Source organism: Vipera berus, assembly GCF_964194415.1.
Source record: "Vipera berus genome assembly, chromosome: 2".
Lineage (NCBI taxonomy): Eukaryota > Metazoa > Chordata > Lepidosauria > Squamata > Viperidae > Vipera > Vipera berus.
In genome coordinates, this window is record NC_138203.1 from 154,764,012 (window position 1) to 154,782,211 (window position 18,200).

Here is an 18,200-nt window from a genome sequence, read left to right on the forward strand (position 1 = left end):
TAAATACCAAGCTATCTTTATCGGGCCTTAACTCTGCCAAAGTTGTATTGCTATTGTTCTATCTTGACCCCACTGAAGTCAAGCTGCCTTTGTGGTTGAACCCATTAACATCAAGCTGGCTTCATCAAGACGGGAATATGCTAGAGTCATGTGGCTTTCATTGTGCCTTGAACCTGTGGAAACCATGCTTGCCTTGGCTGAGCCTGTAATGATGTCAAACTTGGCTGTCAAACTGTACTGATGTTCCTGTGCCTTAGATGCAGAAGATATTGCAGCAGACTTGCCTCCATTGCCTTTGTTGCATCCCAGTTGTTTGAAATGGATTTTAAAAGACTGCTCATGTGGAATTGGGATCTGGGGAATGACTATAAGGTTGGTTGTGTGAAGTAAACATGCTTACTCCGCTTGTGCTGTGTGTGTGTATGAACTGGGACTAGACACCACCTTTTTCAGTGCCACTATAACTTTAAATGATTGCTTAATCACTGGTTAGAACAGGCATGTCAAACTGCCAGCCCACAGGCCAGATGCGTCACGATGAAACCGCGCCCACCCCATTGCCAGCAATGGGGAAAAAGTCGCGATACGTCGCATGATGTCACGTGACAACATGAGTTTGACATGCCTGGGTTAGAAGTTGAGGATTACCTGTAATTGAAATGAGATCAAATATCTGTACATGGAAATATATTGAAAAAGTCAAAAATGTAAATGGAATGTATTTACTTTTTCATATGATGAAAAAAGAGAAGAAGACAAACTAGGTATCAGAACAATCTGCGGAAACTGCCAAGAAGATAAGAGAAGCCAAAGCCAAGGACAAAAATCTCAAGAACGAACATGACAAAGAGTTTCAGAGTCAGCATTACAGCAGCATCTGTACAGACATTGAAGATTGAAACAGACATAGAGAACCAAGGAAAATTTTCCAAAAGATCTCAGTTGGAGTTTCAGTTGAATTGGGAAAAAGGATGCCAATGGATAAATAGGGTAGTAACAGATTCAAAGGATATGGAAGAAGGATGGAAGCTGTACACTAAAATATATACTGGTAGTAGAGATGTCAACATGTAAGATACCTTAGAAGATATTTCCTACTTACAAAATCCCTAACTGTACTAGAAGATGAAGACTAAAGGAAATGAAGCGTTGTCCATTTGATACATGGTCAGCAACAGAAGAAGAATCAATAAAGGCTCTAATCAAACTTTGCTAGCAAATCTGGAGAATGACACAGTGACCAACAGATTGGAAGAGGTCAATCTGCATTCTAATATCAAAGAGAGAAAGAGAGACTTGAATGAATGTGCAAATTATTGTACAATATCCCTAAATCCCTAAGAGCCTTGGTGGAGCAGTGGGCTAATGCCTCCTTAAGTAACACCAGCTGCCTGCAATTACTGCAGGTTCGCATCCCACCAGGCTCAAGGTTGACTCAGCCTTCCATCCTTCCGAGGTAGGTAAAATGAGGACCCAGATTGTTGGGGGCAATAAGCTGACTTTGTAAAAATGCCGCTTGGGGGGGGGGCGAAAGCCCTAATAAGCAGGCATATACATAGAATGAAGGCTATTGCTAAGCACATTGATTTGTGCTTTAAATTGTAAAGCCGCCCTGAGTCTTCGGAGAAGGGCGGGATATAAATGGGATTTTGAAAAAAAAATATTTAGAATTATTCTTAAATAGGTCCATACTATAGAATAGAGTAGAGTAGAGTAGAGTAGAGTAGAGTAGAGTAGAGTAGAGTAGAATAGAATAGAATAGAATAGAATAGAATAGAATAGAATAGAATAGAATAGAATAGAATAGAATAGAATGGGACAAGTGACTGTCTAGTCCAGGGGTCGGCAACCTAAAAAAGAAAAAGAGCCACTGGGAACCGGTTCCATCACAAATTAAAAAAAGAGGGAGCCGCGTGCGTGTGTCCATGCACGCGCATGCGCAAAAAGGTTTTTTGCGCATGCGCGGACGCACGCGGCTGCCATTTTTTTAAAAATGAGATGGAACCGGTTCCCGGTTGCCCGATGGCGACGGCCCGTCTGCGGCAGCTTCCTGAAAGAGCGGCACCGCTGCCCGTTCGTGCGGAGGTACGCGCGCACCTCCCCAAAGGTTTGGGGAGGTGCGCGCGCACCTCCGGTCGTTCGGAGAGGTGCGCGCGCACCTCTCGGAATGGGCAGGGGCGCCGCTCTTTGCGGAAGCTGCCGCGGCCCGTCTGCTAAGCTGCCGCTTTCGGCAGCTTCACAGACGGGCCGCGGCGGGCTTCCTGAAAGAGCGGCACCGCTGCCCATTCGCGCGGAGGTACGCGCGCACCTCTCCAAAGGTTTGGGGAGGTGCGCGCGCACCTCCGCCCATTCGGGGAGGTGCGCGTGCACCTCTCCAAACGGGTGGTGCCACTCTCCATTTGGAGAGGTGCGCGCGCACCACTGCCCGTTGGAAGAGGTGCGCGCGCACCGGGCGGCTGGGAGCCGCAAGAGACGGCTCAAAGAGCCGCATGCGGCTCCGGAGCCGCAGGTTGCCGACCTGTGGTCTAGTCTCTTCTTTGAAACCTCCAGTGATGGAGCACCCATGATTTCTGAAGGCAAGCTGTTCCACTAGTTAATTGTCCTCACTGTTAGGAAGTTTCTCCTTAATTCCAGGTTGCTTCTCTCTTTGGTCAGTTTCCAACCATTGTTTCTTGTCTTGCCCTCTGATGCTTTGGAGAATAGGTTGAAGCCCTCTTCTTTGTGGCAGTCCCTCAAATACTGAAATACTGCTATCATATTGCTCCTGTTTCTTCTTTTCTTTAGACTAGCCAAACCCAAGTCCTGCAGCCGTTCTTCATATGTTTTACTCTCCAGGCCTTTGATCATTTTAGTTGCTCTTCTCTGAACTTTTTCCAAAGTCTCAACATCTTTTTTGCAGTATGGTGACCAAAATTGGTTGCAGTATTCCAGCTGAGGTCTTACTAGGGTTTTATAAAGCGGTATTAATACTTCGCTTGATCTTTTTTCTGTTTATACAACCCAGGATTGTATTAGTATTTTTGGCTGCTGCTGCACGCTGCTGGCTCATAATCAAGTGATCGTCCATTAGGACTCCAAGGTCCCACCCACAGTTACTGTTTTTGAGCCAGGTGTCACCTATACTTATACCTATGATTTTTTCTGCCTGAATGTAAAACTTTACTTTTCTCCACATTAAAATTCATTTTGTTGGATAGGGCCCATTCTTCAGATTTGTCAAGATCTTTTTTGATCCTGAGCTTGTCTTCTGTGGGGTTGGCTATTCCTGCCCGTTTAGTGTCATCTGCAAATTTGATGAGTTCCCCTTCTATTTCCTTATCTAAGTCATTTATGAAGATATTAAAGAGTACTGGGCTAAGATGGACCCTTGTGGTACCCCATTGCTTACTTCTCTCCATGTGGATGTAGTACCATTGAGGACTACTCACTGAGTACAGTTTGTCAGCCAGCTACAGAGCCATCTGGTGGTGATGTTGTCTATCCCACCTTTTTCTAGGTTACTAAGCAGCAGGTTGTGGTCTATTTTGTGGAATACCTTGCTGAAGTCTAAGTATACTATGTCCACAGTGTTTCACTGGTCTACTGATTTAGTCTTCCCAGGTATTGATGTTAGACTGACTGGTCTGCACTTTCCTGGATCTGTTTTTTCCCCCTTTCTTGAAGATGGGAATCACATCAGCCCTTTTCCAATCATCAGGTACTTCCCGAGTGCTCCCGGATTTTTTTAAAGATATGGTGCAATGGTTCTGAGATAACATCTACCAGCTCCTTCAGAACTCTGGGATATAATCTGTCAGGTCCCAGTGAATTATATTTGTCAAGGTCGGATAAGTATTCTCTTACCATTTTCTTGCTTATTTTAATTTTTGTTTCTAGTTTGTCTTTTGCAAAAAAAAATTTTTTTGGTATGTTGGGTTATAGTTTCTTCTTGTGTGAAGACTGTGCAAAAAATGAATTAAGCAGCTCTGCTTTCTTCTTATTGTCTGTTACTTCCATACCATCTTCTCTCTTTAGTGGACCTACAGTTTCCTTGATTTTTTTCTTGTTATTAATATGTTGAAAGAAACTTTTTATTGTTCTTGATTTCTGTTGCAAGTCTTTGTTCATCCTGAGCCTTTGATTTCCTGACTTCATCTTTGCATGTTCTGGCTGTTTGCTGATAATCAGCCATAGTTATGGACAGACTTGAACATTGGGCACTATGTAACAGAAAGAAATTCAATGGTGAAAAAGTAGGCAAGAAAAACCAAATGCACAAGTATAGTATAGGTGGTACCTTGCTCAACAGTAGTAACTATGAGAGGGATCTCAGACTCCTAGTGGACAATCACTTAAATATGAGCCAGCAGTGTGCTGCAGCTGCCAAAAAAGCCAACACAGTGCTAGGCTGCATTAACAGAGGGATAGAATCAAGATCACGTGAAGTGTTAATACCACTTTACAACGCCTTGGTAAGACCACACTTGGAATACTGCATCCAGTTTTGGCCACCACAATGTAAAAAAGATGTTGAGACTCTAGAAAGACTACAGAGAAGAACAACAAAGTTGATTAGGGGACTGGAGGCTAAAACATATAAGGAACGGTTGCTGGAATTTGGTATGTCTTGTTTAATGAAAAGAAGGACTAGGGGAGACATGATAGCAGTATTCCAATATCTCAGGGGTTGCCACAAAGAAGAGGGAGTCTAGCTATTCTCCAAAGCACCTGAAGGCAGGACAAGAAGCAATGGATGGAAACTAATCAAGGAGAGAAGCAACCTAGAACTAAGGAGAAACATCCTGACAGTTAGAACAATTAATCAGTGGAACAACCTGCCTCCAGAAGCGGTGAATGCTCCAACACTGGAAATCTTTAAGAAGAGACTGGACAGCCGTTTGTCTGAAATGGTATAGGGTTTCCTGCCTGAGCAGGAGGTTGCACTAGATAACCTCCAAGGTCCCTTCCAACTTCCTCCTCCTCCTCCTCCTCCATTTATTAGTCCCTCTTTCCATTTTTTGTACTTGTCCTCTTTGTCTTTAAGTTTGTCAGAGCGAGCTTTGTGCAGCCCTGCTGGTTTCTTCTTGAATTTTTTGTTTTTCTTTTTCGGTGGTATTGTGCTGAACTGAGCTTTTATGATAATATTTTTCAGAGTTTCCCATGTTTCTTGAGCTGTTTTCCCCCTTTAGGATTTTTGTCCATAGAATGTTTCCTAGGTTCTCTCCAAGTTTGCTAAAATCAGCTGTATGTGCTTCGTTGATTATAAAAAGAGCTTTTGATTGTGTCAAACATGTTAGGTTGTAGAATGTACTTAGAAAATGAGAATCCCAGAGCATCTCAAAGCCATATACAGATAACAAAGCCACAGAAGATCACCTGGCAAAATAGAATGACTCCAGGTTGGAAAAAGAGTTGACACAAGGGTGAATTCTCTTATTATTATTATTATTATTATTATTATTATTATTATTATTATTATTATTATTATTATTATTGTTGTTGTTGTTGTTGTTGTTGTTGTTGTTGTTGTTGTTGTTATAATATTTTATCCCACCTTTTCAAACTATATGTTGAATATATATTAAGGGAAGCAGGATTGGAAGAAGATGTGGTTCTAAAACTGGAGGAAGACCTGTGCTATATTAATGCCACCACTTTAATAGTAAAAAATGTAAAGGATCTACTAATAAAAGTCAAAGAACATAGTGATAAAATGGGAGCAAAATTAAATATAAAGACTATCAACATAAGAATGTTGTCAAACTAATGATAACAGGTAAAAATAAGCAGCCTCAGAATTGATAATGAAGATATCAAAATGCTAAAAACTTCTGCCTTTTAGGATGAACTATCAACAAAGAAGAAACAAGAGTCAAAAAATAAGCCCCAGATTAGCACTTGGTAAAACAGTCATGAACATATTGGAAAAGATGCGCAGATGCCATGACATATACAAAGATCAGAATAGTATGAGCCATGATACTGATTAGTGTCATGAATGGTGCCAGACTGTGACACTGATTGGAAGTGAAAGTTGGATTTTGATGAAGACAGATATGAAGTCGCTTTTGAACTTTGAGGCTAGAGAAAATTCTTGAGAATATGATAGACAGGCAAAAAAACAAACAAAGGGATTATCAAACAAATCTAACCAAATTTCTCACTTGAGGCACAAATGACCAGGCTCAAGCTACATGAAGATCTAGGTCTCTGGAGAAGCTCTAATGCTGGGAAAGGTGTACGAAGAAGAGGATTGTCAGTAACAAACTTAGTTACAATGATGATGGTGCATCGTTCGAAAACCTGAGAAACCAGGTTAGGAATAGACTGTCTATGTGATGGCAAACAGGTGACACTGACTTCATGGTACATAATCAAGGTATCAGGATCAAACTATGCATTACTTTTTTTTGCAGTGCAAATTGCTATTTGAATCATATTAGGGAAAGTTAATGCTCAACAGCCCTATGAATGGTTCCTGATCAAGTGTCTCTTCCCAACACCTTCACTGGGAAAAGAAACATCTCTGCAGACAAAGCTAGAATTATTCAGTAAGACAGATTACAGCCTGATCTTGACTCTGTATACTCTGTATACTCGTTCTATACAGTAGCGGGGTTCAGCCGGTTCGCACCACTTTGGCAGAACCGGTATCTAATTTTTCGTTGCCCAGGCCCAGAATGGACTTCCGGAAGCAGCATCCACACAGAGATCCGGTTATTCACATATTTGAATCCCACCACTGGTATTGTTACATCATAATAATATATAAGAAGCACATAAATAGTTTTGTATACTTTGATCATTCCAAACCACCCATCATTTCATCTTATATCTGTGCTATACAGCAGAAAAAGCCAATCTAATATTGTGATTAGATAGGGACAATCTAAGTCTGACCTTGGCTAATCAACTAAGCCTAGATTACAGGGTTATTATGAAGACAGAATTGGTATTAGAGAGAAGCCTAAATGCCTCCCTGACCCCTTGGAAGAAAGATAACACACACAAACACACATTGCTTTGCATATTATACAATGACCCACTTACTAATAATGATAATTAGTACCAATGTATCCTCTAATAGGAGTATCATCTATTGGTGAAATACAATAGTCATTAACTTTATTTGACACCATGTCAGCTTTTAAAACACACCGTTAAAATTGCATGGTCTACCTTCTCAGACCTTGCTTTTTGTTATTACTAAGAACTGTAGATATTTTCATTGTCATCAGTAGGTCATTACATATAGCATGAAATAAGTATTTCACCTCTGCTGTAACTTACTTATTTAGTTGCAAATGTTCCTTAATGTGAATAGAAATGCTTAATACAAATGTAATTCATAAAGAGAAATATCTGCATATTTGATACTGAATTTAACTTTTAAATACTGCAAAACTTTTGCAGCATGATTTTAGAATTCATACACTTGTTAAATTTAAATTTTACAAATATATTTTAGTCAAGCCATATCTGATTACTTAGAAGCCTTTAAACCAGGGGTCTTCAAACTTGGCCCTTTTATGACTTATGGACTTCAACTCCCAGAATTCCTCAGCCAGGGTCTGGCTGAGGAATTCTGGGAGTTGAAGTCCACAAGTCATAAAAGGGCCAAGTTTGAAGACCCCTGGTTTAAACAGAAATACCAGGTGACTGGAAAGAACTTGCACATCCTACTGTTATTCAGGTCAATATCAATTTAACATATAATCTGAGAAATGTTTAGCTAAATACCGAAATTGTACCTATAGTTGCAAACCAATACACAGGCAGGTCCAACCATACATAATTAGCAGCAAATCTCAGCAAGATCTTTGAGACTTATACCAGAGTAAAAATAATTGAGACAAGGCTTTGAAAGTAACAACATAATATAAAAAAGACAGTGATTGTAAGGAGACAAGTATCAAATCCATAGTTTAAAATGTCATCTATCCGAAACAATTTTTTAAAAGAAATATAGCAACCTCTCATTATCATTTCAGCCACTTAGTTTGACTAATTCAATTATTTCAAAACATTATTTTCTTTACGGGTATACCACAGAACCCATGCAATTTAAACAATACTATGATTTTATTTCATAGAAGCCTGGTTGAAAGGTTATTTATTCAGTGAAAATTGGTTATAATAATTTAATGTCTTTGAAAATGCATCATCATACTGTTTCCTTTCAATCTTTTTTTTGTGGGGGAGGAGGAATTGTGATTTAGGAGGATAAAGTAATAGAAGCCTAAGACTGTGAATCTGTAATTTGATAGGTTGAGATCTAACTTTCTGTAAGTAGCTTCTAACCATGATTAAATTATGAGGGTAAATTTTTGTGTCTTTATATATATATATTTCATCTGAAACACTGACTTGCTATCTGGGAGTAATCATCTGCAGAATAGTCTTTGCCTGGATTAGAATATGTTACTCCTACCAAATGACAGTTGCTGAAACTCTGTACCCATCAAAGTTCTTGTAACAATCTGCCAATTTACTAAAACTATTTAAATTTTCAGCATCTGAAAGGTGGAAAGTAATCCTGGAGAAGTTTACTGAATGCAGCAGGGATTTGCTATTGAAAAGAAATTCAGTGAACTGAAGAAACACTTAGAATTCTGATTTCACAAACTCTTTCATCATTTGAGTCAAGTGCTATTAATAATGCATTGAACACGTGTGTGTCCTTTCTGAAATTAGCTTATTTATTTCTTTGTTTATCCATCCATCCCACATAAGTCTCTTACTGCCCACAATAGAAATACCAAGTCTTCAATACCAAAACAATCTCAGTTTCTCTCATCCTTTAAATAAAAGTACTGAAACAAGATTCTACTCCATTTTCTCCTTCTCACTTCTGAATCCAATAAACTAAGGGCAAATCTTTCTTAATTTGAACATGATTTTTAATAGGACATGTAAGCACCAGCATTCCTGTTGATTCCTGTTTGTACTGACTCCTATTTAACCAAATGGACCAAACTGAAGGAACATATTTACGGAGAAGTTCTCACGAAGAGTATCTTGAAGGAAGTCTTCCTTCAGAACTTGACTGCTGCTTTGGAGCAAAGGCTGAATTCCTGAGAAAAGGGAATTCCTGAGGCATACAAAAAGTGAAATACGGTATGCTAAGCCAAAAAGAACCACCTGTATAGTAGATACTTCAGTTACTGAATCACTCCTAATTAGCTCGCTCTGCTGATGTAGCCTTTTAAAAAGGCATATTGAAAAGAGCCTTGGTGGAGCAGCGGGCTAATGCCTCCTTAAGTAACACCAGCTGCCTGCAATTAGTGCAGGTTCGCATCCCACCAGGCTCAAGGTTGACTCAGCCTTCCATCCTTCCGAGGTAGGTAAAATGAGGACCCAGATTGTTGGGGGCAATTAAGCTGACTTTGTAATAATGCCGCTTGGGGTTTGTGTGAAAGCCCTAACAAGCAGGCATATACATAGAATGAAGGCTACTGCTAAGCTTGTAAGCCGCCCTGAGTCTTCGGAGAAGGGCGGGATATAAATGGAATTAAAATAAATAAATAAATAAATAAATAAATAAATAAATAAATAAAAAATATTGTGGAAGAAGGATGCTGCCTGGGTAGCCTGCTGTTAAATTCCCTTGGGCTACTTCTTCCTGATTTCACTGAGATCTTGTGAAACGTTAGCCAAGAAAGCTCTGAGAAAGTGGCTCATTAAGAACTGAGGCTATAGAAATAAGTTCATTTCTCCTTAAACCAAAATGTATATATTATGTTTAATAAAACAGGCATCCAGGTCTAGAATTATGTTTTGTAAATTAAAGTTACAATGACATGAACACCTACTGGTGTAAACATGCTTAAGCTTGGGCATCTTTACAGCAAACACAACCAAAAGATTATCTTCAGGGATATCCAAAAGTGAAGGAACATATGGCATGATGCTGTGACTCAAAACCCAAAACTTGTTTCAAAAACTGGCACACAAGTATGTAAAGGCAGTATTTGTATTGCGACAGCTCCACACTTGTACGATCATTTTGATATAATCTTAGTTTGCTGCTGATGCCCACGAAAGCATTGATTGTTGGGACTTGCTCCTAAAATAAATGAAAGTTTCAGAATTATTTCTGGATTTTCTTTATGTCACTTCTGTACTATCTGTCATTTAGAATAACCCCAAACATCTGCTTTGTCAAATTCTGTAGGCTACGTTGTGATGATAGAATTGGGGAAACCGAAGCTGCTATGCCACTAATATTGTTTTGGAAAAAAGCACATACGTACCTCAAGCATCAAAATGAAATAAAATGGGAATACATTTTTTCCTCACGCATTTCACATCTATCCACCTGTATCTCATCCTTATTATGGGCAGACTATTGACCGATGATGCTGCAACAAAAGCTGCTGAAAGTTGGCAACAAGTAAAAGGACTGCAATTACTTTTTGTGTCAGAGATTCAGCAGTCTGATATGACATTTGTTCCCTGTTTCCATGGTTTATTTTGCCAAAGTTGCTCAGCAACTCTTGTATTTTCTTGTAAGAAAGGTCTAGAACACATTCTAGCTTAGCTTGGTGGGAGCTAAATTTGCAGAGCCTTGAGGTTGAGATTTTAGATAAGTCTTAAATCAAAGCTTGCACCCTCTTGCTAACATCTCAAAAAGACCATTTTCAGGAAGACTGATTAAGATGCAGTAATCCTTAAGGTGAGCTCTATTTCTGCTCTGTACTCACTCCAGACAAGATTGTTGAGTGAAACATGTAAGTTAATTAGCTGGCCAGTAGGCTTACCCATTATATGGTCATGTCTACTGAGAGTAGAGATCAAAATCTGCTTGCCTGCCTGCCTGCCTGCCTGCCTGCCTGCTCGATCTATCTATCTATCTATCTATCTATCTATCTATCTATCTATCTATCTATCTATCTATCTATCTATCTATCCATCCATCCATCCATCCATCCATCCATCTATCATTTCCCCCCACACACACACTTTTGAGGAGGTTGGGTATTTCCATTTTGCAGGGGCTTTGTGTTCCTACTTTCAGCCTCATTTTTGAGTTTTTCAGTCAAAACCCTTTGTAATCTGGTGATTAAATTCCAGTGGCACAACCTCAAGATATTTTGGTGGTTGAATGCAAATGAGGACTGGTAGGCTGCACGGTGCTCTCTGATTGTCCACGCTTGCTTTAGGAGGTATTAGGTTTAGGTCTGCCAAACTATAAAGAACACATATGTAAGCAAATGATTAAAGAGAAAGTGTTTTCACTTCTTCACTATTACTGTCATTCTATGGAATCCAGAATAAGGCAAATGACTTTACTGATACTTCCTTCCATTTGCTTACCTATTACCAAAGAAAAGAAATCTTTACTTTTTAATTTTCACTCATTTTAAATTTGTTCACCATACAATCAGACCAACTCAGACCAACTGTGATTTACGAGCAGATAAAACCAAAAGACCCATAAAATTACAAAGGTTCCATGGTCAATCATCAATATAACAGTAACTTCCGGGTGCGATTCAAGGTTCTGGTAATGGTCTTTAAGGCCCTACATGGCATGGGTCCGGAGTACCTCGGGGACCACCTGCTGCCGGCGTCAACTTCCCTCCGCCCTGTGCGTTCCCACAGAGGGCCTCCTCAGGGTGCCTCCGGTCAGAGAGTGTCGGCTGGTGGCCCCCAGGGGGAGGGCCTTCTCTGTGGGCGCTCCGGCTTTATGGAATCAGCTGCCGGTCGAGCTCCGGACGGCACCTCACCTTCGCTCCTTCCGACGCGGTCTGAAGACCCATCTATTTGAACAAGCCGGCCTGGCCTGATGGGGTTTTAATGGGGTTTTTTATATTGTATATTGTTCGACTGTTTAGCTGGGCTACTGTTTTAATGGGGTTTTTTATATTGTATATTGTTCGACTGTTTTAGCTGGGCTACTGTTTAATTCTTTTTTAATTTTTGTATCTCGTATTTTTTATGTATGCCCTGTTCACCGCCCTGAGTCCTTCGGGAGAAGGGCAGTATATAAATACAATAAAACTAAACTAAAAACTAAACTATAGACACACACTTCTGCCAACCTAGCAGTTCGAAAGCACGTAAGAATGCAAGTAGAAAAATAGGGACCACTACAGTGGGAAGGTAACAGCGTTCCGTGTGCCTTTGGCGTCTAGTCATGCCAGCCACATGACCACGGAGACGTCCTCAGACAATGTAGTCCAATCTGTGTGTCTATAAAGGTAAAGGTTCCCCGCACATGCGTGCTAGTCGTTTCCGACTCTAGGGCTTTGGCTTTGAAACGGAGATGAGCACCGGCCCCTAGAGTCGGAAACGACTAGCACGCATGTGCGGGGGAACCTTTACCTTTATAGACACACAGATTGGACTACAGATCAGCAATTCTTACATCTTGAAGATCTTATAGAAAACATGTTTTGACAACTTCTGGAATGATGCCAAGGTGGGCACCTATAGGACCTCTCCAAGAAGGGTGTTCCACAAGGTGGGGGCTACCATAAATAAACACTTTCACATCACAAATGGGGGAAACTATTAACATCCCCATTTGGGACACTTCCATGTGGAGGAGACAAACCTGAAGATACCTAGGATCCAAGCTACATAAGACTTTGCATCTTAAAACCAGTGTTTTGAACAGTACACAAGGCTGTTGCATTTTGTATCAACTTTGTCTATGGAGATTCTGAATCATGTAGGTCATGGTTGTCTCAAAGGTGCTTTTTCCAAAAAGCAACTGGACTTTCTTAGTTTTCCTTAGAAAATGTTTTGCTTCTCATCCAAGAAGATCCAATCCAAGAGAACTGAAACAGCTTCTTGGATGAGAAGTGGAACGTTTTCAAAGAAAAAAAAAATAAGACAATCCAGCTGCCTTTTGGAAAAAGCACCTTTGGGGTGTACCAACTCTAGTTCAACTGGATATTTGGAAAAAGCAGCCCATAGAAATATGCTGCAGTAGTTCAGAATAATAATAATAATAATAATAATAATAATAATAATAATAATAATAATAATAATAATAATAATAATAATAATAATAATAATAATAATAATAATTTTATTTATATACCGCCCTTCTCCCGAAGGACTCAGGGCGGTGAACAGGGCAAGCATAAAAAATACAGAGTTACAAAAGTTAAAAAAGGATTAAATATATGCCCACTAAAAACAGTAAATACAAATATTAAAATAACAATAAAAAACCCCACCCATCCCCCATCAGGCCAGGCCGGCTTGTTCAAATAAGAATGTCTTTAGATCGCGTCAGAAGGAGCGAAGATCGGGCGCCATCCGGAGCTCAACCGGTAACTGATTCCATAGCTCCGGGGCGCCCACAGAGAAGGATCTCCCCCTGGGGGCCACCAATCGACATTCTCTGATCGGTGGCACCCTGAGGAGGCCCTCTCTGTGGGAACGCACAGGGCGAAGGGAAGTTGATGCCGGCAGCAGGTGTTCCCTAAGGTACTCCGGACCCATGCCATGTAGGGCCTTAAACACCATTACTAGTACCTTGAATCTCACCCGGAATAGCGATGAGAACATGAGTTACTTTCATCAGGGCCTCCCTCTTCAGATAGGGCACCAGCCAAACATGTGTGAAGGCTACCTTGATCTTGAACTCAACTGTCAAATCCAGCAGGAGTCATGAATATAAGAAGAGTTAGACTTCACTGAGACAGTGACATCCCAATCATTTATAACCAGACCTGATAGACAAATCTTAGTAGGATCTGACTTTAGATTGTTTCAGCCTTTTACAACCTTCAGACACCAGGTCTACATTACCACACCATCTCCAAATTGCTCAGTATGGTGATATGCCAATTAGATATCAACACCTCAAAATGATGGATAACTTCTCTCAACTGTTTCATCTCTATGTTAGAGAATAAGGATGAAGGGCCAAAGCATGCAGTTCCCCATGGGAGTGTTCCCTAGGACAATCTCTCTTCTCTGTCCCCCAGCACCCACCCTCCAGCCCTGAAACCTGCTTAGGAAAGAGTAGAGTCATTGCAGAACCTTAAATAAAGCAGCTATCCAGAATGATGGCATGATAAATGATCAAGAAAAACACTGTCAAAAGTACTAAAAAGGTCATCCAAAGTGAGTGCACCCATTTCTGTTCAATGCCCGGGCTTAAACCTTGACTGACTGGGCTCTGGGGAACACTGTAATTAACATCCCACCACCTTTCTTACAAAGTAGAGTTTGAAGTCAGCAGAGTAGTTGTCAAATATATCCTGATCCAGGGAAGGCTTCTCCAGGAGATTCATACCACCATCCTTTTCAAAGCATCCAGCACAACTCATTGTATCAAGGAGATACTGGACACCTTCTTAACACCAGCTCATCCTCACTTCACCCTGCTACTAACTACACAAAGGAGCCCCCTTTGTTTTTATGAAAATTACTCTATCCACTTCATCAGAGTTTACAGACCAAATAAATTGTTCGTGACATTACAAGATGCTATTCCAGTCACCACTTCAGACACTGCCTTGAAAGAATCAAGCCTCTTCAATACGAGTGATTTTTCTTAAGCAAACATGTCACAGGGTAGAAGCAGACCTTTCTATCTACTATTTCCCACAGGGAGCAGGCTAGCTTAAATAAAGCTGCTGGACAAACAACCTGGTGATGCAAGAAGTTCACAGTAGTACTAATGCTTGATCCAAACTCAAATTATTTGGTCAAGTTCAATTCTGCTAAGCTTGTAAGCCGCCCTGAGTCTTCGGAGAAGGGCGGGATATAAATGGAATTAAAATAAAAAATAAATAAAAAAATAAATTCTGGCTTTTATTACTAGTGCTCCAGTCATCTCATCTTTGTCTCCCAGAGCTCCTTGTAAACCAAGAGACATTCCAGATTGGAGACAGATACTACTTGGGAGGCAATTACATCAGATATGCTGGCCATCTTCAACTCCAGCTCTCAACTCTCAGCAGAACTCCCTGACAAGATTACTGGAAAGATCTCCCAGTATTCATTGGAATCTATAAGGTACCTAGTATGAACCATCTTAATCAGCCCATCACCCCTGCAGTGGTCTTAGAAGGCAGGAAATCTAATATGGGTAAGGAAGTGATTGATCAAGGCAAAGGATCAAAGTAACTTCTTCCATCTTCAGATCAGGACACCAACTACTTGAAACAAAGAAAACAACAAACATAGGACATTTTGTGTGTGTCAGGTAGGACCTTGCCTGAGATAAGCTCACTGCTGCTATAGAGGCCATGAACACCTCAGCCTTCCCAGATTCCTCCCATCTACAGCAACAAGGAAGTGGAAGTCCTCCAGCACCAGCCCAGCAATAAGGTTCAGAAAGGGCTCCTGTAAGGCAGCAAGGCAACCAGTACATAAACAGGATGCTCAACCAGTCAGATTTCAAGTTCACACTCAGCCACTGTCATCCGAAGAAGAGAAGCCAAGCTATTTCTCACGATCCTCACTACCCCATCCTTCCCAGTTTTAGCATCACAGAATTTACACAATTATAGTTTCCAACATCCTTCATTCTACACCACATGGAGTGGCACTGCTGGGAATCATATAATTCAGTGACACTACCCCATTCAGGGAGTATATGAATTCTGAATAAGGCCTCATTTTCTTTCGGCTTACTATGTTGGCTAGAACTTACAGAAGGTAATGGAAAGCCATCCAGAAGACACCAAATTGTGTCCTGCTTCTCTAAATGATGAAACAGAGAGCCCAGTTCCCAACACTGGCAGACAGAAAGTTAAAAGGTAGTAGAACAGGGAAAGGAAATTGGAAAAGAAGGGAAGTGGGACAAAGGATTTTTCTGTAGTTCCACTGTCCTCCAGAAAACCCATTTCTACAATTCTGTCAGAGGTTTCGCAAAATCACAAAAGGTTGTCTTTGGGCTACTCAGGGCAATGGAAAGACCAGCTGCAGCTTCCATTGACTCAGTATTGTCCTAGAGCAGCCATCTCACTCACTCTCCTGAGTTCATCCTTTGGGAAGACCAGACTGAGAAATGAGTTCATTAAGTTAACTTTCCCCTAGTATTCCCATCCAAAGACTAGGGTAAAAGAATGGGTCCAGCAATGAGTCCATTATCAAGCTGGCGTTGATAAATGCTGTGCTCCAAAAGGAAGGGGCAGCCCCATCCTGTTCATTAGGCTACCTTGAAAGAGCACAATCTACTTATCAGCTCCCTCTTTCTGGGATTTTGTCACGTTTAGGAGAAAGATTGGCAGTAAGTGGGAGGCTGACCACCCCCACCCCCAACTGACATGGTGCTAAAGCTACTCCATAATCCATAATCAGCTCAATATTGTTGAAATGATTGTGATGAACTCCACTAATAATTTGTCATGTGCGTAAGGAAAGTGTCACTGAAAAATTAAATACTTGCATATTCTTTTGAACAACCTCCCAAGTCTAATGTGTGTATACCTGAAAGAAACTCATTAGCTGAACCTTCCCCAATGTAACCTTTTACCCCATTGCTTGTTCTAGCTCATGTGAAGGGCACCACGTTGGAGAATATTTTACTAGCGCATACACAGACATGTATACATTCGCAAGGGATGTCTTTAGTATTCTGCAGACACTAGTAAAGCCTCTTTGTCTCTTCTGTCCCCAATTTCTTACCCACTTTTTTAAAAAAAAAAATCCGTTCTTTTGCATTTCTTTCAATCTTTGATTAAGCTAAAGTGCCCAGGAAAAAGGGTTAAGATTCAACAAGGCTGGGTTGAGGCAAAGCAGAAACCTTGGGTTAAGCATCACTCCCTCTGTCCGGTTCCCATAGCAATCAGAGACATCGGTTGCCAAGGCAACAACGTCCTCCCTCCCAGACAGTATCAGAGCAGAAGTAGCAACTCGGCTGCGGCCAGCTGTATCTGGAGGAAAGGGTGTGTGTGGGGAGGCGGGAGAGAGGGGGGGGGAGAGAGGGAGAGAGAAAGAGAGGGAGAGGGAGAATGAATGAATGATTGAATGAATGAGAATTAACGCTCCAAAGCTTCGCCAGGAAAAAGGGGAACTAAAACTCCCAGTCTTTTGGCCAACCTCCGGTCTCACATGAAAGCCTCACATTGTTCCTCACTAGCCATTCCGAGCGAGGAAGTTGGGCACTTTTCCTGAATCTTTTTTCCTTCTTTGTTTGCCTTACGGTCGCTCCCGCGCAGACGGAGCCAGCCCTCGACCACGTTCCCGCCTCGCCTCGCCCTCGCCTCGCCCCGCGTGTCTGAGGCGCTCGCCCTTCCTGCCGCGGGGCTACTACCTTCAATACAGCAGAACCTCCAGAGGCCGGAGTGGGTGAGGTCGCCTTTCACTTTTTTCGGCTGGCTTTGCGCCGTCTCGTCCGTGGCGGTGACATTGGTCCCGTTGCAGAGGTTGGCGCTCGAGTAGAGCCAATAATCGGTGCCGATAGCGATGGTCATGAGGCTGAAGGCGGCGAAGGCACCCACCGTGGTCAGCAGCATCTGGATCCCACGGTCGCACCAGACCATGGTGCTTCATGCTCCACCCGACGGGCTCAGGGGGCAGCAAGAGACAGACGCAGTCGAGCACTGCCTCCCCCCCCGCCGCGCCTTAGCAGGAGCTTCCCCTCCTTCCCGCTTCTCTTTCTCCCCCTCGCCTCCCTCCTGCCATTCGCCCTGGACGTGGCAAAGGAGCCGAGACATGGGCGGAGGGGGAAGAAGGGCGCGCCGAAAGGTTCGCGCCAAAACACAGCCAAAAGAAAAGAAAAAAAATAAAGGAAAAAAAAGTGGCCCTCGTAAAGGTCGCCGCCCTTTCGGGAGCCAGAGGAGCCGCGACGCTGCCAGCTGGGGCTCCTTCCCCTCGGGGCGCTCCCTCGCCTCTCCAGCGCGCCACGCGCCTGGCGGCACACGCCGTAAATCGCCTCTTCCCGCCGCCTAAATTCGGCGGAGGCAGAGGAGGCGGGGCGCCTAAAAGCCCCTCGAGGCTGCTTGGGCTCCGCCCCTCCCCGAGAGAGGGAGAGGGAGAGGGCAAAGGGGGCGAGGGTCGGTGCTTGGCCGTGCGCGTTTGCCCTTCCGCACCGCCTTACTCGAGGCGTCGGCGAACCGAGCGCAGGTAGAAGAGAATGGTCTTTCGGCGCCGTGGGTAACGGCCGAAGGATCTGCTTGAAAGGGGCGGGGATGGGTGGCGGGTTTTTTTGAGGAAACTAGAAGTCCGTAGTAGCCTAGATTTCGAGGCAGTTTCCTCTGGAATCTCCTTTGGAGGAGCTTGGGAATACAACCTGTCTGGTTTGGGTC

General features: G+C 42.3%; 1 protein-coding gene across 1 annotated transcript in view; it reads right to left on the reverse strand.

Moving 5' to 3' along the window:
* Positions 1 to 17,900, reverse strand: part of CACNG4 (calcium voltage-gated channel auxiliary subunit gamma 4) — a gene marked incomplete at its 3' end in the record, with an annotated part of 105,974 nt that extends 88,074 nt beyond the window's left edge. Inside the window, exon 1 of the mRNA XM_081321146.1 lies at positions 17,207 to 17,900. Coding sequence (XP_081177272.1) covers positions 17,207 to 17,435 — 229 coding nt within the window. The 5' untranslated portion in view covers positions 17,436 to 17,900. The remainder of the gene's footprint in view (positions 1 to 17,206) is intronic.
* Between the last annotated feature and the right edge of the window lie 300 nt (positions 17,901 to 18,200).